The 26,398-nt window shown below is 42.5% G+C and overlaps 1 protein-coding gene across 2 annotated transcripts in view; it reads left to right on the forward strand.

Annotated features, from left to right (window-relative positions):
• The window catches only part of NBEA (neurobeachin), an 835,554-nt gene that overhangs the window by 758,974 nt on the left and 50,182 nt on the right, over window positions 1-26,398 (forward strand). For both annotated transcript variants that reach the window (XM_038414552.2, XM_038414563.2), the window contains one exon: window positions 15,953-16,072. In XM_038414552.2, coding sequence (XP_038270480.1) covers window positions 15,953-16,072 — 120 coding nt within the window. The remainder of the gene's footprint in view (window positions 1-15,952; window positions 16,073-26,398) is intronic.

Genomic DNA, 26,398 nt, shown 5'->3' on the forward strand with positions numbered 1-26,398 from the left:
ACAGTTGACTTGATGCAATCTGGGGAAGTTGCACCTTCTTCTGAAACTTTGGATGCTGCATTGACCTCTTTGTCATAATCAGGACATTGGATGTGATCAACCGATGTTCATAAGCTGTGTAGTCAGTATTATAAAAAGAAAAGGAGTACTTGTGGCACCTTAGAGACTAACAAATTTATTTGAGCATAAGCTTTCGTGAGCTACAGCTCACTTAATCGGATGTGTAGCTCACGAAAGCTTATGCTCAAATAAATTTGTTAGTCTCTAAGGTGCCACAAGTACTCCTTTTATTTTTGCGAAAACAGACTAACACTACAGGCTGCTACTCTGAAACCAGTCAATTTTATATTTTCCCCAAACCGTCACATGAGTTTGCATGTTTGGCAGCCTCTGTTCAAATGAGAGTGAGGAAGAGAACAGTGGATTGTTGCATGTTGAGACTGAGATGTATTGGCAGAGCTTCCTGAGACACTTGCATTGGCCTGTCCGTTCTATGTACTGTTTTAATCAATGCAGTTACCCACACTCAAGTCATAAACACCCAATGCACACATACTGTTCTATTTAAAAACAAACACCCACTTCCTTGTGCCATTTTAGCAGTAAATTATTAATTGATTGTAGAACTTTTAATATACACTCTTGTCCCACAATCTCAGTCTACAGAAGAAAGAACCTAAAAGCTATACTTTTTTCAAGATGACCACTATTATACTTTTAAAAAATATACAATCTTTGAAATATTATTCTCTTTCTCCTTGTACTTCTACTTTTTCTTAAAGTTATCATTTTTGTGCTGGAGGGAGTTAAGACGGGAGTAACTAATACATTATATGCAGTGATCAGAAAATAATGGTATTTTTGTTTTATACTTTTTTCATTTGCTTGTGATGACAGGGTTTCTTGAACATTTTTCATACTTCATTTATCATTATAATCAAGAGTAGCCTTAGGCATAGACTAAGTAGTCAGATACTTAAGGCAATGTGTCTGGGGAAGAAACACTAGAATAGTGCTCGGACTGCACTGGCTATTGCAGCTGGGCCAGCTCCAACATCCTTTTTTTCTGGTGGTGGTCAACTCCACCAACTCCCTTCTAAAAGGTGTTATCCCGGTTTCTGCTTAGTCATGAGCTATGAGTGTCCACCTCTCATATGCCCAAGAATCTTTAGCTTTCTGGCGTTTGTTCAAGAACTTTAAGAGTACTTCTTACACATGACTGATCAGAAGCTGAGATATTGTTCTGAGAAGGAAATGACGACAGATGACCTCGTAAATTTCTGAGTGAACTGGTGGAAAAAGGAATACAGGGAGCAATTAGTAGGGAAAATACCAAAATCTGTCTTTGCTTAGGGTAAAGCAATTAACCTGAGGCCAGTCTTGAGTATTGTTTTACCAAATAACCTCTTTAATATATCTTAAATTAAAATCCTAACATATATTAGATCAAAGAGTTCATCTCAGTACAAATTCAGGGTATAGTTCTCCCAAACCCCAGGGAAAGAACTTGTTGGCTATTAAACTGATGTATTTGATTATTGCTATATTCTTCTTAAATGTTGCTAAATTATTCATGTACTGTGAATACATTGTGTGATTCACATATGGTTCCTGTACACTGTCTTTTTCCAGTGTTTTTAAAAGAGCGATTTCATTTGCATATTTGCCTACTAATTTTGGCCTGTATTCAAGAAAAGAGTGCCTTTTGTTTGTTTGAAAGTTCGTAATATGAAAACTGCTTCTTCTTCGAGTAGTGTACCTATGGGTGCTCCACTGTAGGTGTATCTGCACCCCTGTGCCTCTAATCAGAGCTGTTTGGTAGTAGTGTCCGTTAAGCCCACATATGCATTCTCCCCTGCCTCATGGTCTGCCTACAAGCTATCTAGCACTGTACAGGCAACCCCCACTCTGTTCCTTCTCAACCACCTTTGGCCTCAAACAGAGCAAGCAGTTGTCCCTTCCTTATCTGCATCATTAGCATAAGTAGTAGTTGTTTTTGTGTCTTTTGTTCTCCTTAAAAGTTAGTGTTTCCTTTTAGTTCTGTTGGAATTAAAGGGAGAAAAAAAGAACTTTTGTTTAAATTTCCTGCTGTGTCTGAGGGGGAGGGGTGGTGTTTAAAAAACTCTTAAGTTTTTTCAGTTAACAAAAAAAGAGGAAAAGAAGACTTTCTTCTGCATTCCTCGCTGCTAGAGGGTGATAGTCCCGCACCCAGGGGCATACCCGGCTCTCCTGGCTCCAAGAGATGTTTCTCCTGCAAGGAGTCAATTGCTGTAACAGCCAGGCCATAGGCGTTGACTCCGTAGGTGCTCCGGGACTGGAGCATCCATGGGGAAAACTTGGTGGGTGCTCTGTACCCACTGGCAGCTCCCCACCCCAGCTCAACTCCGCCTCCGCCGCCTCCCCGAGCACGCCGCCGCTTCCTGCTTCTCCCCCCTACCTCCCAGCGCTTGTGCCGCGAAACAGCTGTTTTGTGCTGCAAGCGCTGGGAGGGAGGGGGGAGGAGAAGGAACGCAGCACACTTGGGGAAGAGGCGGGGCGGGGATTTGGGGAGGCGTCCAATAGAGGCAGGGAAGGGGTGGGGGCTGGTCTTTGGGAGACTCCCATATCTCTCGGAAGTGCTTCCCCTGCCAAGCTAAAGCTGCAGTCTCGCAGGAACTTCTCTTATGGAGAAGGCACTTCAGTCTCCAGGAGACTCTGGTGCTGACCCCGGATCATCCCTAGAGTCTTTAACTTCAAAGGGGTTAGAGTCTGGAAAAAAACCCAACACTCTCCCCCTGTAAAGGCTAGAAAAAATGGGCTCTGAGTCGTTGGCCAGCCAGAGGGGTTCCCCAGTGGGCCACCTTGGTACCGATGACACCAGCAGCTCTGAAGCCTCCATTGTGAGCTCTGCTGCACCACCTGGAGAAGCCAGGGGCTCAGGCTCTGAGGCAGCTCCCCTACGGACAAAGACATGCCATCTCTAAATGAGGGTCACAGAGACAACTTTCAGTACGGCTGTGACAAAACTCCCGTCTAGGGAGTACTCTGCACCTTCTCAACCTTCGGTACTGACAGTGTACCACAGACACTCTCTGCGGTACCGAGTGAGCCACGGTACTGCATGAGCTCCAGTATCCTGGAGACCTGATGGTTGGGGAAGAACCACAATCCCCGTTAATCAGTTCCAGGTCCCTGGTACCCAGGGGAAGGAAATTACTGTACCATCTCTAAAAAAGAGGCACTAAGAAAACTTTTGGTACTGGGTGCGACAAAACTCCCATCTAGAGAGTGCTCTGCACCTTCTCAACGATCAGTACCGACAAAGTACCACCAGTGCTCCTCTGTGGTACCGAGTGAACCCATGGTTCCACATGAGCTCTGGTACTCTGGAGACCTGATGGTTGGGGAAAAACCGCAATCCCCATTACTCAGTACCGGGGCTCAAAAGCAGAAGTAGTCAGCACCCCAATCTACAACCTTTCAGACCACCTCTTCTAAGCTCTTTTGACGGGTTGGTTGAGGGCCCGAACAATTATTCCTTCCAACATAGCTGCCATCTACACAACTGTCACGCCCCTTCAGAAGTTGCCTGGCCCTCTTTCACAGCAGTTGGGAGAATATCACCTCTGACAGATGAGTCCTAGAGATTATTTCGAAGGGTTATGGCGTTCAATTCATGTCCCTCCCCCATCCCAACCCTCCTTCCCCATCCCTCTTCAGAGACCATTCTCATGATAACTTACTTCATCATGAAATAGATCATTTTTTATACCTAGGGACCATAGAACCAGTCCTGGTGCAGCTCAAGAGCAAGGGGTTTTACTCCCATTATTTCCTGATCCCCAAGGCAAAAGGAGATTGGAGGTCCATTCTAGATCTAAGAGCATTAAACAAAAACGGATAGGCAGAGACGTTCAAAATGGTCATTCTAGCAGCCATTATTCCAGGTTTAGAGCAAGGAGAGTGATTTCCAGCCCTCAACCTACAAGATGTCGACTTCCATATCTCGATATAACCATCCTACAGGAGATTCCTACAGTTAGCCTTTGGGCAGGACCATTATCAGTACAGACTGCTCCAGCCAGCATATTCCCCAAGGTTTTCTCCATCATAGCAGTGCATTAACCCCAGTACAGTGACTGGAGTTTATCAGCGTCAACCTTGATGCAGTACAAGTGAGAGCATTCCTCCTACTACACAGACGGATGCCTCCCTAATAGGCTGGGGAGCTTATCTACACAATCACAAGGTTCAGGGCAAGTGGCCTTCCACAGAAGTGACCCTCCATATCAATCTTTTGGAGCTAAGGGCTCTCAGGAACACCTGTGCACCTTTCTGCCTTTCATCAAGAACACCCACACAAAGGTCATGATGGACAATATAACCTGTATGTTGTACATAAATTGGCAGTGGGGTGCCAGATCTCCCTCCCTCTTCATGGAAGCACTCAAATTTTTGAATTGGTGTAACCATCACAATGTGCTCATCTCAGCTGTCTATTTGCCAGGGATACAGAAAGTGACAGCTGACAGTCTCACTTGGAATTTTTCTCATGACCATGAATGGGAACTGAACTCAGAAGTGCTTCAAGATATATTCGCCCTTTGGGGAACCAGGACTTATAGATCACTACTTATTGGAACAAGAAATGTTCTCATTACTGCTCCAGGGCCAGCTTGCGGAAACATTCATTGGGAGATGCCCTAATCCTCCCATCGGATGGGGATCTCTTATATGACTTTCCCCAGTTTCCTATTCTATCTAATTTCCTCTTCTATCTGTTGAAAATTCAGTGAGACAAAGCGAGAGTTATTTTGATTGCCCGTCCTGGCCAAGACAAGTTTGATTCCCTTACCTGACACAAAAGGCAATATGCCCTCCAGTTCCTCTTTGGCCCATTCCTCTCAAAACCATGAGATGATCCTTCACCCCAACTTGCGAGTCCACCTCCAGGCTTGGCTCCTTCTTGGTTCCAAGGATTAGAGGCAGAATGCTCTGGTGAGGTGAAAGATGTGTTGCTATACAGCCCAGAGTTGACCACTCAGTGTACTCACCTACAATATTGAAACAATTCCAAGTCTCTTGTCATCCTAAGCACATAGACCCAACCTCATCTTCTCTCCCTCTGATTTTACACTACATTTTAGATTCAAGAGATCAAAACCCTCACTCAGCTCCCTTTAGGTAGATCTTGTAGACAAAATGGCTTTCCACCACCAAGTAGAGGGATGCTCTGTATTTGCTCACCCACTGACACATAGATTCCTTAAGGGCACTGGAAATCTCTGCCTGCTTGTAAGACCATCCACTCCAGCCTGGGATCTTAACCTAGTTCTCAGGACTTTGACTAGACCTCCCTTTTAGTTCATGGCAGCTTGCTCTCTCTTACCATGAATACAGCATTTCTTATTGCCATCACCTCAGCTAACCACATAGGAGAAATAGCAACCCTGATGGCACACTTACCGTGCAGTCTTTTTTTAAAGACAAAGTAACTCTGAGGCTGAACCCAAGTTTCTCCTTAAAGTTGCCTCCATTTCCCATATGAATCAACAGATCCATCTTCCTGTTTTTTCCCAAAACCTCATTGTGACATCAGGGAGGTGATTCTGCATATGCTAGCTGTTAGAAGAACACTAGCATTCTACTTGAACAGGACTAAGGACTTCAGGAAGTCCCTCACTTGTGGAAAGATTCAAACTGTGCACAGTATTGGCTCAAACACTATCCAAATGGGTCTCTGCTTGCATTAATCATTGTTATGAAGGGCACGACCTGCTGCCTCCGTCCAGAGTCTGTATGCACTCCATGAGGTCAATTTCAACCTTGGTCACATTTCTTTAAGATGTCCCTTTTATGGAAATCTGGAGAGCAGCAACTTGGGCCTCTACCTACACTTTCACAGAACATTATGCGATCACTGGAAATTCAGAATCTGATGGCATCTTCAACTCTACAGTACTCTCTGTAGTAACAGACTCCACTCCAAAGTCCCAGCCTCCAGTGGTGGTTACTGCTCGGGAATCATCTATGGAGGAGCACCCATAGAGACACTACTCAAAGAAAAAGAGGAAGTTACTTACCTTGAGCAGTAACGATGGTTCTTTGAGGTGAGTGTACCTGCCCTCCTCCCCTTTACTTTAGAGTTCTCCATTAGGGCTCTGCAACAGAGAAGGAATTGAGGGAAGTTCGCCCATGCAGCGCCCGATAGCCTCTAGGCAGACCACGAGGGAGGGAGATCACATGTGCCGGCTCAACGGACACTGCTACCAAAAATCTCTGATTAGAAGCACAAAGGTGCTGATACACCTACAAAGGAGCATCCATAGGGATACACATCTCGAAGAACCATCGTCACTGCATAATGTGAGTAACTTCCTCTTATTGACTGAATGTACAATACACAAAGAAGTACTCACTTCTTATATTAAGCTAATATCTCGTCATTGTTATTATAGTTGTTTATTTAGCACTAACCAAGAAAAAAGAGGGCCAGGTACCTGCCTTGATGGTCTTGCCATATAAATCTGACAAGTAACATAGTGAGAAATAATAAGACCATAGGGAAGAGAAAGAGGAAACAAGGAGAAAGAATAAAAAAACTGCTTGCAGGATAGTGTTATTTTCAAAGATAAAGATAATTATTTTGTTTCATGATTTTCTCTTATTTTAAAACACTTTAATGTAGTTATATGTTTGCGAGGGCATAGATAGTGCCAAAGAGGAGACGAGTGTTGGCAAGATAGCCAAAAGAAGTGAATTTTGAGGGCATATTTAGAGAAGAGAGAGCACATAGGGATGATAGAGTGTTCCCAGCACAGGGAATGGCATGCCAAAAAAGAAAAAAAAAAGCAGTCATGAATGGAAGGAAACAATGGAAGTGAAGGAGAGAGGGGGCAAAGTGAAAAGGGAGAAGAGGAGGAAGAAACTCAAACTGTGATCAGAGTTCTCTGTAGTGTGGAAAGCAAGAATAAAGACTTTGGAATAGATGTGTAAAGAGATAGTAAAAGGGCATTAGGACTATGGGGGTAATATGGTCAGAATGGTAATTGCAGAAGATGATTTTGGCTGTAGCATAGAACCAAGGAAGGAGAGCTGTAAATTGATAGATAAGGGATAAAACAGAGGTTTACTAGTTAGGATATAGAGGAAGTGGTGGATTTGGGAGCTGGTGATAAGATTTGACAAGAGTTTGTGAGGGAAGAAGACTAGGTAAGAGTGAAATATACCAAGGAGTTTGCAATCTTAGGTCAAGGAGTGTAAATGAGTTGTCTGTAGTCAAGGGAGTAAAGTTGAGCTCAGTTTGTAGATTGAGAAATTGGCAGGGCATCAGGAGGAGATGCTGGAGATACAGGATTACACAGAAGGGACAGAGAGAGAGAGAGAGATCAGTGAATGTGGTAGCTAAATCCATGGAGCAGAATGAGTTGCCCAAGGAATGGGTACTGTGAGAAAAAGAAGAAACAAATGAGGGAGGAAGGAGGAGGAAGAGGAATTACCGAAGTGCGCTGGGAGCTAGGTGATCAAAGTAGGAAGAGAACAAAAATAGTACAAAGTAGCAGAAACCTAACAAAAGAGAAAGGAAGGAAGAAAGAAAGAAAGAAAGAAAGAAAGAAAGAAAGAGGGATAGATCCACAGTATCAAAGACTGTATGAGAGGTTGAGGAGAGCGTTTATAAAGAAGCAGGTAATTACTACCATAAAACTATAATTTGTGGGCTTCAGATATATATTGGGACTTCTGGATTTAGCAATTTGCATGCAGAACATAATAGTTTGGGTTTTATTTATTCTTTTTACGTATTATTCTTAATTCATTTTTTGAAATGGTAAGTGTTCTACTTGTGTCCTGTCTATTATAACTTCTTCCTTTCTGGCACTGACAGACGCAATCATGCTCCCCTCAAGTCAATTCAAAACAATATTGTTAAAAATATCTCTCTAGCTCATCACTGTGACAATCACCCCCTCTCTGCATTCCACCACTGGTTCAACCTTCTCTAATATATTGGACTTTTCTTACTTTCATTGCCCTTCAGATCTTGTCTCTGACTCTATCCACTCTTATGGTGTCAATAGCTTTCACCTCCATTCTGCTACTGACCTGAACCTTCATTAGATGCCACTTAAGAGCACCCTGATATTAACAACTTCCAGTTAAAACCAGCATTTTGTTGTGAACTAATCCCATCTTTAGTGACTTTAGTGTTAATGGCATACAGATATTGGCAATGGCATGCAGCTTATGAGAAGTTTTGGAGGAAGAAAGGCCCTGGCTGCAGGCAGGTTTGCAGTCAGGAAAGGAAGCGGTGGGATGTGCTTTCCCTGGCTGCAGCCCTGCAAACCTGCTTGTGCCCTGGGACTGCACAGGAGATAAGGCTCTGGAGCACCCACATCCTGCCCAATGAGGGAGCCCTGGACAGAATCTTGGCATTGTAGGCTGGGAGGGGAGGTCCTGGGCAATGCAGCAATGGGGAAAGTGGCTATAGCCTGGGTGCAGGGGCTTTCCACAGGTCATGGGGTTGCTGGGAGCCTGCAGAGCTGCACAGTATTTCTCCCCATTGTTTTCCTACCCACAGGGAGAGGCACTGTGCAGCTCTGTAAACTCCCAGTGGCACTGCTGCTGCCCTGGACAGTCTCTCCTTCTTCTGGAAAGGCCCTGTCATCTGAGCTGCAGCCTCTTCCTCACTGCTGCCCCACCCACAGGCAGCCCACGAAGGCAAGTCCCAGTGCTTCCTTCCCTGGCTGCAGCCCCACAAGCCTGTCTTGCACTTATTGGGCAACTGTCGGATAATTGCAACTTTTTGCTGGAAACCAAGGGTTTGCTAATAAGCGGAACATATTACAGTGAAAACAACTGCCCCAGATAAGTCTTGAAATCTTTTGGTATAAACTCTGGGACACGTCATCTCATCTCCCAAGAACACTCTAAAAATTGATACAGCTTAAAGGTCAGTTCAGCATGATGAGACCTCATCAGAGTTGTTTACATCCACTCAAGAGAGTGGTACTGCTGACCCAGAAACTCTCCCAACCCAAGATGATATAGAATAAAAGTTATACAATTAAGAATTGTTAATGCTAAACATAATAAAAAGCAGTTAATGTCTAGTTAACCTCTCTTTAAATTAATACATTGTACATTTTGTGCATTCTGATAATATCCTGAGAGTTTTCCTATCTACCCAAGCCAAGGCTTACTTCAGCTAATGCAAGGTGTTATGGGATACTTAGCATAAGTATACAGGATTATAACAAAGGTACAGGCCAATTTGGGCTTTATAACTGCTATAATAATGCATCATAATATGTTTACATAAATGCTTGGAATATATATTGTGGTTAGTGTTAACAGCATAATATAAATGTATGCTAACCATCATACATTAGTCAACGCTATAGAGTGTAATAAAATGTCATTTTTCAAATGCAACTATTAAAATAAAATGATTAAATTAGTAAACTTTATAGTAATTACAAAGTGAATTACTGTAGTATTATTCAGTTTAATGGAAATTATTGGACCACAGTGACAAAATTAGTTCATATCTTTATATATGAAATTATTGGTTAACTTAAGAAGCACTTGTTATTCAAAGGGGAAAAAAGCACAGCCTAAAGTGGTTGTGAGAAATAGCAATATTACCCGGTATGAAAATCTGAAATACTCAGTCTTCTGTTGGGGTGAATGTCAAGATATTATTGCCTGAGATCAGTTGGCCTTGAGGAACAGCAATCTTGATGTTCACCAAAACAAAAAATCAGACATAGTAGAGCATGCATTTTACATACATCCTGAAAGTCTTCAGTGTGGCCATGAATTTCAAGTGTAACCTTGGTTCTTTTTGTCGGCTGGGTAGGTTTGGTTGGTTTCATGGAAGAAATTTATGGTTTCATGAAAGAAATGTTTGGCCATTTTGAAGATATTTCCAGACGATATGATGATGATGAAATCTATAAAGTGCACTTTGTTAGGAGCACATGCATCCCAACTACTAAGGGGCATGAAAAAAACCTCATAGGTTTGCGTGGGTAACTCTTTCCCTGTTACTGTGTTCCTCCTCAGTCTGTCATTCTCCAAAAACTGAAACAAAGCTGGTACAAATCTCCATCACAGAAGCATTGATATTTATAGTACACCAAGCACCACAAAGTTATCAGCTAAGAGTTTCCAGCACTGTATTTGAAGCCAGACTGTCCTACAGCCTAGTTAAGTTGTTTGTTTTTGTCAGACCTTGTTCTAAATATTTGAATAGACTTTGTGCCATATAAGTTAACTGCTTCAGTAAAAATGTACAGTAACATAAAAACAAAGGAAGTGCAGGACATTTGTTTTCAAACTTCTATCCTGTGATGCTAGATCTTCCTGTTTTGTTCCTTCAGCTGATTTTTGAAGTCTGCTGGCTTCTTTTTTGTGTTGTTTTCATTAAAATATAAGTATGTGCTGTAGTTAGGTGCTCTTGAATAGAGATTTAACTAACCTGATAATAGGTTTCAGGAAAAAACAACCCACCAGCTTTATAGGTACTATTACCTTTATAGGTAATAGTATAATAAAAATCAGCCCAAGTTAACACAATTTATGGACACATTTCAATAAAATCCATTACTCAGTATGAAGTACATTGTGATGACCATTGGGATGATGAGATAAAAAATTTTCCTTTCCCAAGTCCACAGCCCTGTTGTTCTCATTGGAGCTGACCTTTAACCTGCATGTTCTTTTCATATCTGACTATGAAAAGTAGGAAAAGTACCAGTTTGTGTGAGTCTATCTTAGAATGTGTGCACCTGTGGTGTCATTGATATAATACAGTGGTGCAAGTTAGCTTTAACACAAAGAGACTCCCCAGATAGTGTAGATCTCGCCTTCAATATGTAATGCAGTTAAACAGATGTAGACATTAAAATTTTAAATTTCTGCTTTATAATAGTTGATTCTTATCAGTAAACAAATAAGACAGGGTATTTGAAAAAGTTAAAGATCTGATCCAATGTCCATTGAAGCTAATAAAAGACTTTCAGTTAAACTGAGTGGATATTGAATCAGGCCCTAAGTCAGTAAGAGCATCTTTTAATTCCTCATATTGTACTCACAGTAGAAAGTGTACAACAATAGCCTATTCAATAATCAAAAAGAGTGCATATGTGTGATGTGTTAACAATGTTAACAATATATGTTAACTTTTTAATGTCCTGATGTTTGTGTGTGTAGATTTGCAACCTTAGCACTACATTAAAATGGGTTGCACTGTGTTAGACAGGGAGATATAGGATTTTGCAAGTAAATTTTGTTGAGCTCCACGGAATTGCTCAGGATATGCAGGTAACTGAAAGGCAGACATTAGAATGGATTTTAAATGGCAGGCCACAACTTTATTACCTTAATGCAAGATACAGGTGATATACACTGACCTGACTCTCACACTAGACATGTAACTGTGTCCAATGGAGGTTTATGGGACTCCCACCATACAACCAATAACTACAAATCCTAGTCTTCTTTGCCCCAACTGTACCTCCACCATGCTGTGAGGAACTGTGTTAAAGGAGTGTTACTGAGGTTGCAGAGTCAAGGACTAAACAATTAGGAAATTCCAGATTAATGGTTGCTGATGCAACCTTAATTTGGCCCTTTCGTATGTCCAATCTGTGCACTGAATGAGGCCGGGGACATGTGGAAAAATAGCATATGATCATGTTCTTAAAGTATGAGCTGAATTTAGGTTGTAGGGGTCACCACAAACCTGCGATTTCCTAACTTTTGAGTATTTTATGTTGCAGCCTAAATAATGTTCTTTTAACATACTTTTTTACATGTAATTTCCTAGGTAAAAATAATTTCTATTATGTAAGACTGTAACAGTCCCTCAGCGCCTTTTATTATCAGTGTGGTTTGAATCTTGAGCCTTCAGCACTGTGGCAGACTTCTACCACTTGAGCTTCAGGACTAACTACATTAGCGTGCAGTATGAAGAAGCTGTTATCCTAGCATAGGGGGTTGGTTCACTGGTGCCATATGCTAGGTTCAGAGGGTGGACAGGGGGAGCTTGGCCTGCCTCTTTTTCTCCCATTCCCAGATATGGGGGCTCTAGTCCTTGTGGTGCCCTCAGAGGTGGGTATGAGTTACTGGGACCATGTACTGGATCTGAGAGATATGGGGATATAGGGGATCCTGGTGTGGCTCTCTTACCTCCTTCCAACCAGGAGTGGAGGAACATCTCTCCCAAATCATGTCCCTGTGTGGAATATAGGACACTGGGGCAATGGCTGGGTCTGGGGGATGATGGGGTAACCTGCCCCATCTCTCCCTCTCTCTCTCTCTTTCTTGTCTCCTCATCCCCGGGAATTGTAAAAGTGCATGCCACATGAGATGGGATGCTGGATCCAGGGAAGTGGTGATGTCATTGAAGGAAGCCCACCCTGGCTCTTTTCTTCCTACCCCCACACCACAGCTGCTCTGGCAGCTCTCAGGCATTCACAAAAATAGGCACAACAGGTCATAGCTGGATAACATAATAGGGCACCCTGTAGTGCTCATCTATTACAGGTTTAATCCTTGACTGTGAATTTTCTTGCTTTTGTATATTTGTCTCAGATGCTTAAAATAATGTTGTCATGGAATTTTGGATTAATGTTTTTACATAATTTACTGTAACTATATCATATTTCTGGCTTCTGCTTTTTTTTTTAATCCATCAACTGCTTCGGATTTCAGCATCCATTGGTAAACTGTTTCCCAATGGTCTTCAAATCAAATTAAAGTATAAATGTAAAAAAAAAAAAAAAAAAAAAGATAGGCTGGGGCTTTTAGAAAGCAGAGTTAATAAGATCTAAAGTTCACAGGGTCAATAGGATGGAAAGTGGCATAGTTTGCAAAACTTGCCATTGTAAGTATTACAGAATGCTTTTTCAATTATAAACCAAAATAAGAATGGTCTTTAATTAAAACATGTAATGTGAATCCACTGGGTACTTATTTCATACATGAAGGTCTCCAGGTAAAGCAATCCAAAGTGCTCTGATGAACACAAAGTTGAAGTTGCCCTCCCAAGTTTAACTCTGTTCCTATCTGCATTCTGATTGTCTGGTCTTATGACAATGCTCAGCAAATGTGCCAGTGTTGAATATTTTTTATCCTCACTTTAATGTGTGGGAGTCAATTTTGTCAAGGTCCAAATTTTTTGGTCAAGGTCTAAACTCCAGAGAAAATACAAAAATAATAATGAAAATAATAAGTAAATAAAAAGATTTCAGGGTCCGTTCAAAAGTATCTGGCACTTCGTATTTGGCCCACCGTCTGCCTTTGGCTACCCCTGCTTTAATATGTGGTTCTCTGCCTCATTGCCGCTTCCTGTCTGACTCCCACAGTAATGAGGTGGGAAATCCTCTGGACTATTTACTGTGCAACATGTATTAGGGTCCTGAAACCAAAACAGTATGTGATCATTTTAATTCAGACTTTATTGGGAGCTTCAAAGTTGCATGGACAAATATGCATGGGGAAACTTGCCATTACTAGGGTTTAGAGTGCCTTCGCTCTGCAACCTGCATTCTTTTAATGTCTTTTTGTGTGTACATAATTGCCTAGGCATTTAAAAGAGAAAGGATAGAATTAAAATTCCATCATTTGGAATTATTTGCTAGACAGCAGGAAGAATATCATATCCTATACAGTATAATGGATTAATATACTCATCTTCACAGACACTGAGGAGTAAGGCCAGGCTCCCAGGCTGAGAACAAGTAAGGAAATCTTCACCCTTGTAGCTGTAGCATCACACTGGGATGTCATGTTCAATTTGACCCCCCTAACAGTTATCTACTATCACACCTTTTGAGAATTAGTGCTTTCTGGGATACAGTCCTTTTTTGTAAAAATGTTTAAATTTAATAGTTGCTATTTTATCTGGTGGTTGATATGACAGAAGTCAGAGGCACAAACAATAAGTGGGGAATTAGGGAGATTGTATATAGGTTACAGGGGGGTTGAATGGGAGCAGGGGTCCTGGGGGGAGCAGTCAGGAAGGAGAGAGCGGGTTGGATGGGGTGGCGGGGGGCAGTCAGGGGCTGGGGTTCCCGGGGTGGTCAGGGGCCAGGGAGAAGGGGTGGTTGGATGGGGCAGGGGTTCCAGGGGGCAATCAGGAATGAGAGGAGGGGTTGGATGGGGTGGCGGGGGGGTAGTCGGGACAGGGAGTGGGGGGATGGTGGATGGGGCAGGGGTCCCTGGGGGGCCATCAGGGAACAGGGAGGGTTGGATGGGGCACGAGACTTAGTTATACACAAGTCTTGTTCTGATGCATGTTCCACAGCATAGATAACATACTGATAACAAATAGAGCTAAACTAGGGGCAGGCAAACTTTTTGGTCTGAGGGCCGCATCGGGTTTCGGAAATTGTATAGTTGTGCCTTCCCAAAGAGCCAGGCGAGGCTCAGCCCCTGCCCACTATCCGCCCCCCGTTGCTGCTTTCCCCTGATGGCCCCCCCGGAACTCGTGCCCCATGCAACCCTCCCTGTTCCCTGATGGCCCCCCCGGGACCCCTGCCCCATCCACCACCCCCCACTCTCTGTCCCCTGACTGCCCCCCCACCACCCCATCCAACCCTTCCTCTCATTCCTGATTGCCCCCTGGGACCCCTGCGCCATCCAACCACCCCTTCTCCCTGGCCCTGACCACCCCTGGAACCCCTGCCCCTGACTGCCCCCTGCCACCCCATCCAACCCGCTCTCTCCTTCCTGACTGCCCCCCCGGGACCCCTGCCCCCATTCAACCCCCCTGTTCCCTGCCCTCTGACTGCCCCAACCCCTATCCACACCCCCACCTCCTGACCACCACCCTGAACTCCCCTGCCCTCTATCCAACCCCCCTGCTCCCTTACCGCGCTGCCTGGAGCACCAGTGGCTGGCGGTGCTATAGCCATGCAGCCTGGCTGGAGCCAGCCGTGCCACTGTGCAGCACAGAGCACCGGGTCATCCCAGGCTCTTTAGCTGCGCTGCCCCAGGAGCTCCCAGCCCCGTCCTGCCGCCCAGAGAATTGCACCAGCGGCACAGTGAGCTGAGGCTGCGGAGGAGGGAGGCTAGCCTCCCAGGCCAGGAGCTCAGGGGCCAGGCAGGAGGGTCCTGTGAGCAGGATGTGGCCCACGGGCCGTAGTTTGTCCACCTCTGAGCTAAATCCTTTGTAGCATATTTCTTAAAGATACAGAATCCTAGTTTGGTAGAGTGTATCACAGCTGTTCAGAATAGCGTAATATAAAAAAATAAAATAATGGCATTCATTCATTTATTTTGATTGTTAGTGTCCTTCCTTGGCTCTGAGTTATTTATCTTTATATTTCACTCATTAGCATGAACAAAGAATCAATATTTCATAGAACAAAATAAAATCCATACCTCATTCAATCAGCTGCCCCAAAAATAACAATAAAACCAGACCGCTGCCCATCTTAGTAAGCTGTCAAAAGCGTCACCATATCTCCATCCAATCCTACCAACTGAGAAGAAAACGGGCGTAGACTGTGGCATTATATGAAAATAAAAATTGTGTAGGTGCTTTCATGGGATCTAATTTGAATGCACAGTCTTGTGCTGATCAGACCAGGTATAGTAATATATGTAACGAAGAGAGTGTTTATGGTGATTTCAATGGAAGTAGTACCAGAGCATACCTGCCTGCCAATTATCATGGCAACAGTAGTCTTATGACAGAGTATGCAATATTGTATCCTTCCATTCCAGCAATCAGATGTGTATGGTGCAAAATTCATTACCAAAATAATTGTGTGTGTGTGTGTGTGTGTGTGTGTGTGTGTGTGTGTGTGTGTGTGTGTGTGTGTGAAATGAGATGTCAAATATTATTCTACTCTTATGTTTTCATTTTAAACTTTAAAATTTCTCATATGTCATTAGGAAACTGCTGTGTGATCCATTCTGCTGTATTGTTGTATTACATGTGTATTCATTTGTTTGGTCATAGGAGCCCTTCACAACATTCTTTCTTAATGCAAATGATGCAAAATTTGACCATCCAGATCGAACCTTCTCTTCAGTGGCAAGATCTTGGAGAAACAGCCAAAGAGATACCTCAGATGTGAAGGTAGGTTTAATTTTACATATATTAATTCATGTAATGTGTTGTGTTACATAATGTGGAGCTATAGTTTATGCATTTTCATTAATGATGTTTTGTTTCACATAGGCTTATAGAGGCTTTTTTATTTAGTCCCTTTATATAAAAACCCCATATATTATACATACTTTAAGTAGAAGGTGACTGTTAGAAAATACTGTTGCTATAATAGAAAACAGTCAAGGATTCTATGATGTTCAGGGTTTAAAAGTTGTTTTGTTTCCACAAAAAAACTGATCTAATTTAGATCAGTTAATCAAAATATGAAAAAAGCCCAATAAATTGTTCTTTCCTGCTGTTAACTCAATATTTGGCCCAGTCCATAAAATACAGCAGAAATTGGATTTAACCTTAAAGTGTCATATTGTTATAGCTTGCCTAGCTCTGGGTTTGCATTGCCTGGGGCAATTAATAAAGCATTAATGACAAGACCCATTTAAAATGTAAGCTTTTTTGTACAGCTTTAGCTTTTACTTGACTGTGCCTGGGGATATTATGCAACAATACGCATTAGATTAACCAACATCTACACAATATACAGAAACAGCTGGAGAGCAGGGGTAATTTTATTGTTGTTATTATTTACCTATTGTTAAATACAAAGGGTTATTGTACATATACATGGGACCTTGTCAAAAGGAAGCCCATATCTTCCAATATTTTAAACAATAAGATACTTTCCTGATTCTCATTTTCTCTAGTAATAAGGTTGTAGTCAAAGGCTGGAGCATCCATATTAATTGTGCATGCTTTTCTTTTTAAAGCAATTTAAAAGAGGTTTTATTGTTCCATTACTGCCACTGAGATTATTAAGTATAAACACCAAGATTACATTAACATTAGGCATCTGAATTGACCTAACAAAACAAAGGGACTATAGAGTTGCTATTCTCTTTTTATTCTGGACCTCTTTTTGCGTGAACATTGCAAGTGTCTCAGAAGAGTCTGTGATCTTATATACCATTTGTTCTGTACATCTAGGTACTACTAGGTACTATTATTTATTAATTGGATTTCTGCCTTAATTTGAGGAAACAAACATACAATGAGATGGAAGAGGCTTAGTTTATTTGTGTGTGTTCCATTGGACATCTGTGATGTTTTACAGACTGTATAGTACAAAGTGAGGAACACAGTGCCTGTTGGGTTGGAATCTCAAATGAGCTTCTTCTGTATAAAAAGCGTTTAGCAGTTTGTTCAAATTTAAAGTGTGTTTTGCTTTTGTCTTTTCAATTAAACCCAGCCTAAGTTGACTAAGTTCTCAAATATTTCACTTTACACAGTTATGTTTCTTGTTCTTTGTGTGTAACCTTGGGTAAGTTATTTTCTGTGTCTCTCTTTCCCCGCTTGTGATTGGTGATAGAGACCTGAAACATGCTGAAGTCAGAAACACGTAAAATACTTTTATGGTAGTGTCCTGAAGCATGAGTTTATATTTGCCTATTCATTTAAGTTATTACCAAAACTGAACAGATGTTTTCATCCCTGTAAAGAGCAGAAACAGTGTATATAATGTATATATAACTTCCACTTTGGTACACCATTGTACTGGGGCATTCCAATCAGTTCTCTTCTCAGGAATTTCAAGGAAACTTTGCTATGTTTTGAGATTCAGGTTACTTCACAAGATTTGAGAGATGTCAGTCTGAACTGATGAGTTTGGGCCACACAGTCATTGTCCCCAGCAATCTGGCTGTCATTCAGTTATGGAGGCCATCCCACTAGATCACTGTAGAAGGAATGCTTCCCATAATGTCATCTTAGTACCTCTAATGTATATGACAGTCAGGAGGCTAAGTCCAAGAGACTTTACCACCAAGGTGAGAGCTACCTGGCTAAGATAGTAGTTTGCATCCAGATTGTGAAGCTGCAGCCAAACTCTTCACCAGAACTGATGATCAAGCTCTCCTCTTTGAGCAGTGTTTCTGGGGTGCTCCCGTTCATATGTGCATGTGCCTCTTCTGATCAGAATTTTTTTTTGTTAGCAGAGTCTCTTTGGCTCACGCATGCATCCTATACATCCTTGAGCCATGCACCAAGGCTATATTGGACTTTGCAGGTGAATCACTCTCAGGTTCTTCTGAACTGCCTTAGTCAGTTATGAAGTCTTAGTGTGTCTGCCTTAAGTGTGTCTTGGTTAGAGTTCTTGTTTATAGTATTAATTTAGCAGAAGATAATTAATAGTTAGTGGATAGTTAAGTAGTGAGAGAATTAACTTTGTTCGTCTCCCTCCCTTCAGGGATCCTTACCTGCCTGGCAGGACATGCCCAGCTCTTCAAGTTTCAAACACTGCCTTCTCTTACTGGGAGGCTATCTCCGCAAGCAATGGCCACTCTAATTGTGTCTGCTGCCTGAGAGAGCCTCATATGTCCCAGAAGTGTAACTTCCACCTGGTCCTTAAATCCACAGCAAAAAAGAACTGGGAGATCAAGTTGGGCTGCTACTGATGGAAAGTTCCCTTCACCCTGTTTCAGAATCATGGCAGGAGACCCCCTGAACACCTGTTTTTGGGCAGATCAGGCGATCCTTTGACCTCACCTCCAGTCTCCCCTATGATGGGAAGACGCTAGAGATACCAGCAAAGGCTCTCAAGAAGAGAAGCTCTGACTCCCTTCATAAGGAGCCTGTTTCCAGAAGACCTCAGTCCCCCGCTAGCTTGATGGGCCCAGAAGCCTTGACCTCTCAGCTCAGTACCATAGAGGAAAATGATTCCTCTTGGTACTGATGGGGCTGTAAAGTTCTGGAGCTTGAAGGACAAACACAGCTCCAACTGAGCCTCGGTACCATCTGTACATTACAAGGAAGGTAGGGATAAGAACTCAACCAGGACCATTGAGCACAGCTCCATCGTCAGTACCTCCGCAGTCAGGGCCCTTTGTATCATGCAAACAGAAACATCAGACACCATCGGTACCAACTTTAGTATGCTGTAAATCTATGGTAGTGTCTGCTGCAATAACCAACTAGACTACTATGTTAGTACCAGTCCTCCATATGGTACAACAGGAATTTAGGTGCTTGAAAGACTTAAAATTGGAAGATGAACTGGAATTTCCATGGTTTTGTAGGTACCAAACACCTCTTAGTACCAAGATTCTAGTTCCAAGGCTACCATCGCTCTTTGGTACCACCGGATTCACCAGCATTTTCTGCCAGTGCTCCTCCTTCCCATTTGAAGATACTGAGGAGGAGGAGGGAAACCTCCCTTCAGTCTTGCCTATTGTTGTGCAGGGTTCCCCTACACATCTACATTGGAACCCACTCTTTGATACCAACAGAAAAGACTTGTGGAAAACAGCATGGGTGGTGGGATCAACCAAGGATGCCACCCCATCTCCCATATGGGCCCCTGCATGGCCATATAGGCGTCCCTGAGATATGTGCAGACAATTTGCCAGACCACCAGCTCCAACAGTGACATTCAATCCTCTTCTCCTCAATAGAGACCCCAGCACAAGGAGACATTTGAGGAGCAAGAGGCTAGGGCAGATAAAGAGGCCACCCCTCAGATTCCTGTCTGATCATCATCATCACAATTTGAGGGGGTCATGCCTCCACCACCAGTTATGGCCAATGATTTCCTCATTAAATGGGTTGCAGACAGTCTTTGAATAGCAAGAATCAAGGATTCACAATACAAGTTGCTTGACATTTTACAATGAGAAGCACCATCTGGAGCTGCATTACCTATTAACAAGGTGGTCCTGGACCAGGCAAAGACTGTTTGTCAAACACCTGTTATAGTTCTGCCTACTTGAGAACAGGTGGATAAAAATATTTTGTCCCATCCAAGGACTCCAAATTCTTATTCTCCCACCTCCACCTAATTCTACAGCGATGGATGCAATTAACGAACAAGTCTATCCCATATGACTATGACCAAAAGTGCTTGTACCTCTTTGCACAAAAGTCCATGACCTCGCTATGCTAGATCACAGACTGTCAAGTGATCTTGGCTAAATATAATTTCACAAATTACAATAAATGTATAGCTTTTATTGATCATCTTCCACAGGAGCAAAGGGAACAATTTTAGGCCATCATCACTGAGGATCAGTTACTAGTCAGATCATTGCTTCAAGCATCCTTACATGCTGCAGGCACTGCAGCCTGATTCATTTCTATGTGATAATTATGTGCAGGGCATCATGGCTTCAACTCCCAGAATTATTGAGAGAAGTTCAGAACACTGTAGAAGACCTCCTCTTCAATGGTCTGAAGCTATTTTCAGAGACCATGAATTAATTTTTTCACACATTAAAATGTACTATCTCTGGTTTTCTACACACCTAAGAATAAAAGAAGATTTAGTAGGTCACAAACTGCCCAGATATCTTGCTTGATTTAATTCTCAGGGTTTCACAGACCCACTGAATCCCCCTGCAAGAGAGACAAGCTCTAGAGGAAGAGAGCTGCCCATCCTCCTTCAAGTATCCAGTTATCATCAAAAAGTTTTGATTCATCAGCCAAGGGTTCAAATCCTCCCACATCTCTAGTTCAACAGCTGCACCTTTTTGCCTACCTCCCCCAGTATAGAGACTGACTTTCCCATTTCCATCAGGCATGGAAGTGGATCACCAGAGACATAGAGGTCATAACATTAGAGTACACCATCCACTTTATGTCCCTCTCTCCATTCCATCCCCCTTCAGGAACCTTTCTCACGAGCTTTCACTGAGACAAGAAATAGACTCCCTGCTTCAATTAGGACCATTAGAGTTGGTCCAAGCTCTTAACAAGGGAAAGGAGTTCTATTCAAGGTATTTCCTTTTGCCAAAGAAAGAGATACAGTGGAGACCAATTTTGGATGTAAGACTACTAAATGAATTTATAAAGTCTCAAAACTTCAGGATGGTGACATTGACAGCTATCATCCCTTCACGAGAGGCAGGAGATTGGATTTTGGCCCTCAATCTACAAGATGCCCATTTCCATGTACTGATACACATATCTCACAGAAAATACCTACACTTTGCGATAGGCTAAGATCATTTTCAATACCGAGTACTTCCCTTTGGCCTTTCCTTAGCTCCATGGGTGTTCTCAAAGGTCTTAGCGGTAGTAGCTGCTTACCTTTATCAGGAGGCAATTTTAGTTTTCCCATAATTTGATGACTGGCTGATCAAGGGCCCATCATATGAAGCAGTACTGGCAACCACTCAGATGGCCCTTACATTGAGCAGAAGACCCAATTTCAGGAAAAAAGTAAGAAAATCCATGTTAAACCCTGTATAGAAAATACAGTATATAGGGACATTCTAGGATTCATTGACAGCCAGAGCCTACCTCCCCAGGGACAGATTCATAACATTATTAAATCTGGTCAGGACCATTTAAGGGAGCCCTTGTACCTCAGTAAGGAACTGTCAAAAAGGTCTGCTCACTGATCAGCAACAGCTTAGACAAACAAGTCTCGTCTCCCCTTCATGTAAAGAACTCCCTAGAGTGGTGGAAAGATCAACTCAATGTTGGTGCAGGCATTCCTTTCCTTTGTCTAACTGTGACAATCACCATGATGGTGGATGCATGACTGTTGAAATGGGGATCTCACATCAATACTCACAGCTCAGAGCAGATGGTGACCTCAGAAACTTGTTAGAACTCTGGGCAGTCAGGAATGCCTGCCTTCATTTTCTACCCCTCATCAGGGGCAAATCAATCAGAATCATGATGGACAATGTAGCCTGCATGTTCTATATTAACAAGCACAGAGAGCAAGATCCACTTCCCTGCCCATCAAAGCAATAAAGCTATGGAACTGGTGTATAACTCATCAGATCCAGATTTCGGCTGTCTATCTCCATGAAGCTGAGAATACCACAGCTGATACACTCATCAGATGTTTCTCCCAGAACTATGAGTGGGAATTGGACTCTCAAATTTTCCATATTCCAAACTTAGGGACTACCAGAGGTGTATCTCTCCACCATCTCCAGGATCAAGAAGTGTCATCTGTTCTGTTCAAAAGGAAGTCTATCGCTCTCTAGGAGATGCCTTTCTATTGTTTTGTAGACCTAATCTATGCATTTGTTCCAACACTGCTAATACTGAGAGTGATGAACAAGATAAGGCCAGGGTTATCTTTATAGTTCCAACTTGGCCAAGACAAGCTTGATATGCTTATCTGCTTCACCTATCCATCCACCCAGCAATCAAACTTCTGATCATTTCCCATCTCCTCTCCCAAAACACAAGTCAGTTACGTCACCCCAACTTAGGGGCTCCTCCACCTCAGAGCATGGTTCCTTGATGGTGTGTGGAGTTAGAATCCATCGGTTCTGTGGAAGTACAGGTGTTACCTATCAATAGAAAGGAGTCATCCCAGGTCATTTACCTGTAGAAGTGGAAGAGATGCAGCCACTGGTGTCAATGACAGTAGCTTGTATCCAGATTCTCTTCTCTCTCAGCATGGGTTAACTTGTTGGACTTAAAGAAATCAGCATTATCAGTTAGCTTGATCAAGGTTCATTTGATCTCAGTATTAACTTTTCATATTCCAGATAAAAAGGGTTTTCTGTATTTGCTTACCCCGTTTGTCTTCAAGATTTGGTGAACCTCTAACCCCAAGTCAAAGACCCCTACCACCTGACATGGAATCTCAAATTTGTACTTAGATGCCTCATGAGATCTCCATTCAAACTGAGGGCAGTGTATTCTTTGCTTCACTTATCGATGTAGACAGATTTTATAGTGGCTACATGTTGGCCCACAGAGTCAGAGAAATTGCGGCCTTAATGGCAGATCCCCCTTTATGGTGTTCTTCAAAGACAAGGTTTCTTTATGATATCATCCTGAATTTTTACCTAATTATTGGACTTTCATCTTAACCAAACCATTCATCTACGGATGTTTTTCCCCAAACCACATAAGTCTCAACAGGAGACCTCTTTTCATACCTAAGATTTCAGACACTCCTTGGCCTCCTATCCAGATAGAGCCAAGCAATTTCAGAAGTCATCTAGACCATTTGTTTCCATTGCAGACAGATCCAAAGGATTCACAATCTCCATCCAGAGACTGTCTATGTGGATCTCTGGGTCTGTTGTTGCTTGTTATGATGAAGCCAGTGCTCAATGCTCCCACAGGATGATAGTGCACTCTACCAGGTCACAAGCAACATCTATGGCATTACTCAAAAATATTCCAGTATCTGAGATATGTAAGGCCACTTCATAGGCTTCAATAAATACATTTTCTAAGCAATGTGCCTTGATCCATGCTGCTAGATCTGATGTGGCACTGGGAATTCTGGTTCTATCATCCATTCTGGACTTAATTCCGAAACTCCCTCCTCCCTGTGGGGATACTGTTTGGGAGTCACCTGAAGTGGAGCACCCATAGGGCCGCTACTCCAAGAAGACAAATTCCTCCCCCTGTGCAGTAACTGTTTTTCTTCAAGATGTGTGTCTGTGTGGGTGCTCCACTACCTGCCCTCCTTCCCCTCTGCTTTGGACTGTTCTCTGTGGGAGGTTTGGATAGAGAAGAAACTGAGGGTGATTCACCTGTGCAGCCATGTATCGTGTCGGTGCACAGTATGAGGATGTATAGGATGCATGTTCAGGGTCAATACACTCAACAAAAGATCTGTAATCAAGGGCTCGAGAGGCACATCTGCACCTGAAGTAGAGTTCCCACAAAGTGACAGGTTTGAGAACCACAGTTACTGCACAGGGTGAGTAACCTTTTCTTCTAATTTGTAGAAACCATAATGCAGTTTCAAACTAGGGATATTTTTTGATTACCACCTAAAATGGCATAGAGTTGCACAGAGGTTTAGCTATTCAATTCCCAAATTAAAGGCAAATGGAAATTGTGGCTAAAATCCCATAAAGGTGCTTTGAAAATTTAATGTTTAACATTCAATTTTTTCTTTTACTATTAAATGCTCTTTAGTTTCTAGTAACTTTATGGTTAAACTATTACTGCTAGCATGCCCTTATGAAAATGTATTATTAATGCTTGTGCCAAATATTGCTTACACACTGTCACTACGTTTTGGGAATCCTATTTATGTACTTTAAAGGAGAGATGGTCCCGTGAGCTGCAAAGTTTGAATTTGGACTCTCAATAAAATGTCCCCAAGAATCTGGGAAGGGGGAGGGGGAGTGGGACCCAGAGCTTTCCCTCCACCCATTACAGAGATGATAGCCAATTCTGTGAAGTGAAGACCAAAACTTGCTCAAAATTCAAGGTTTTCAGATCTGGAGTTCTGCTTTTTTCCATCTTTAGTTTAAGTAGAATTGCCTGGTAAGTATTCAAATTATATTAAAAGTACATATTAACATGGGGTGTTTTTCACGTAGTTCGTGAATATGATGATACTTTAAGAGGACCATATTTAGTAAATGACAATACACTAGTTTGATAGTGCAGTGATAAAAGGCTTTTGCAGTTAGATTAGACATACTTTGGGCCAAACTTGCTGGCATATTTGGTACCACTATTCAGTATACTGCTTTACCTAATGTATTTATAGAATACTTACACCAGGGGTCTCAAACTCAATTTATCTTATGGCCAGAGTCAGTCCTCAAATCCGCCCAGTGGGCCAATAATGTCACTGAAGATGGTGTTCAGAAAAGAAAACATTTATTTTGTATTTTTTATTTCAAATTTCTTAGAAATAATAAAACTGTCATACAACTTTATACAATTCTTCGCCTGCCAGAGAGTTTTTAGTGTTTGCCAGACACCTGGCAACGCTTCAGTTCTATCAGTTTGTTGATGTTTGGCCTCAGTGACTGAGCAGTTGAAACCTTCAGGATTGCAGCAAGGTGTGCATCAGATAGTTTGTTCGGTATTTTGGCTTGTTGATATTCATTGTGGAAAAAAGTGACACTGCCTCCCTGGCTGACTCTGCTTGGTGACTAATGATGCTGCCTCCATGGCTGACTCTCCCCAGCGACTAGTGATGGTATCTCTGTCCCTCTCCTCCAGCCAATGGTAGCTGCAGGGGGGCGGTACCTGCAGGAGGCAGAGCTGGCAACATGGTTGCATGGGACTCTCCTCTGCAAGCTGCAGTGGGGAGGTTCTCGGGCCATAGATGGCCTGTGCCCCAGGCCGGGACTTTGAGACCCCTGACTTACACAAAGCCAATACTGGTGCTACAGTACAAATAATTTCCTTAGAATAAACAGTGTGTATAAAGGTTTCAGAGTGGTAGCTGTGTTAGTCTGTATCAGCAAAAATAGCGAGGAGTCCTTATGGCACTTTAGAATCTAACAAATTTATTTGGGCATAAGCTTTCATGGGTTAGAACCCACTTAATCAGATGCGTGGAGTGAAAATACAGGAGCTGGTATAAATACATGAAAGAATGGGGGTTGCTTTACCAAGTATGAGGTCAGTCTAACTAGATAAATCAATTAACAGCGGGATACTGTTTCCTCCAAGGGAGGAAAAATAACTTTTGAAGTGGTAAGAGAGTGGCCCATTACAGACAGTTGACAAGAAGGTGTGAGTAACAGTAGGGAGAAATTAGTATTGGGGAAATTAAATTTAGGTTTTGTAATGACCCAACCACTCCCAGTCTCTATTCAGGCCTAATCTGAGGGTATCCAGTTTGCAAATTAATTCCAGTTCTGCAGCATCACGTTGGAGTCTGTTTTTGAAGTTTTTTTGTTGAAGAATTGCCACTTTTAGGTCTGTTGTTGAGTTACTTGAGAGATTGAAGTGTTCTCCTACTGGTTTTTGAATGTTATGAGTCCTGATATCAGATTTGTGTCCATTTATTTTTTTGCATAGAGACTGTCTGGTTTGGCCAATGTACATGGCAGAGGGGCATTGCTGGCATATGATGGCAGGTATCACATTATTAGATGTGCAGGTGAACGAGCCCTTGATGGTGTGGCTGATGTGGTTTAGGTCCCTTGAATAGATATGTGGACAGAGTTGGCAACAGGGTTTGTAGCAGGGTTTGGTTCCTGGGTTGGTGTTTTTGTTGTGTCGCATGTAGTTGCTGGTGAATATTTGCTTCAGGTTGGGAGGCTGTCTGTAAGCGAGGACTGGCCTGTCTCCCAAGGTCTGTGAGAGTGAGGGATCATCCTTCAGAATAGGTTGTATCCTTGGTGATGCGCTGGAGAGGTTTTAGTTGGGGGCAGTAGGTGACAGCTAGTGGCATTCTGTTACTTTCTTTGTTGGGCCTGTCTTGTAGTAGGTGACTTCTGGGTACTCTTCTGACTCTGTCAGTCTGTTTCTTCACTTCACCAAGTAGGTATTGCAGTTTTAAGAATGCTTTGATAAAGATCGTGTAGGTGTTTGTCTCTGTCTGAGGGATTGGAGCAAATGCAGTTG

This window comes from Dermochelys coriacea, chromosome 1 (genome assembly GCF_009764565.3).
Source record: "Dermochelys coriacea isolate rDerCor1 chromosome 1, rDerCor1.pri.v4, whole genome shotgun sequence".
In the NCBI taxonomy this organism is placed as follows: domain Eukaryota; kingdom Metazoa; phylum Chordata; order Testudines; family Dermochelyidae; genus Dermochelys; species Dermochelys coriacea.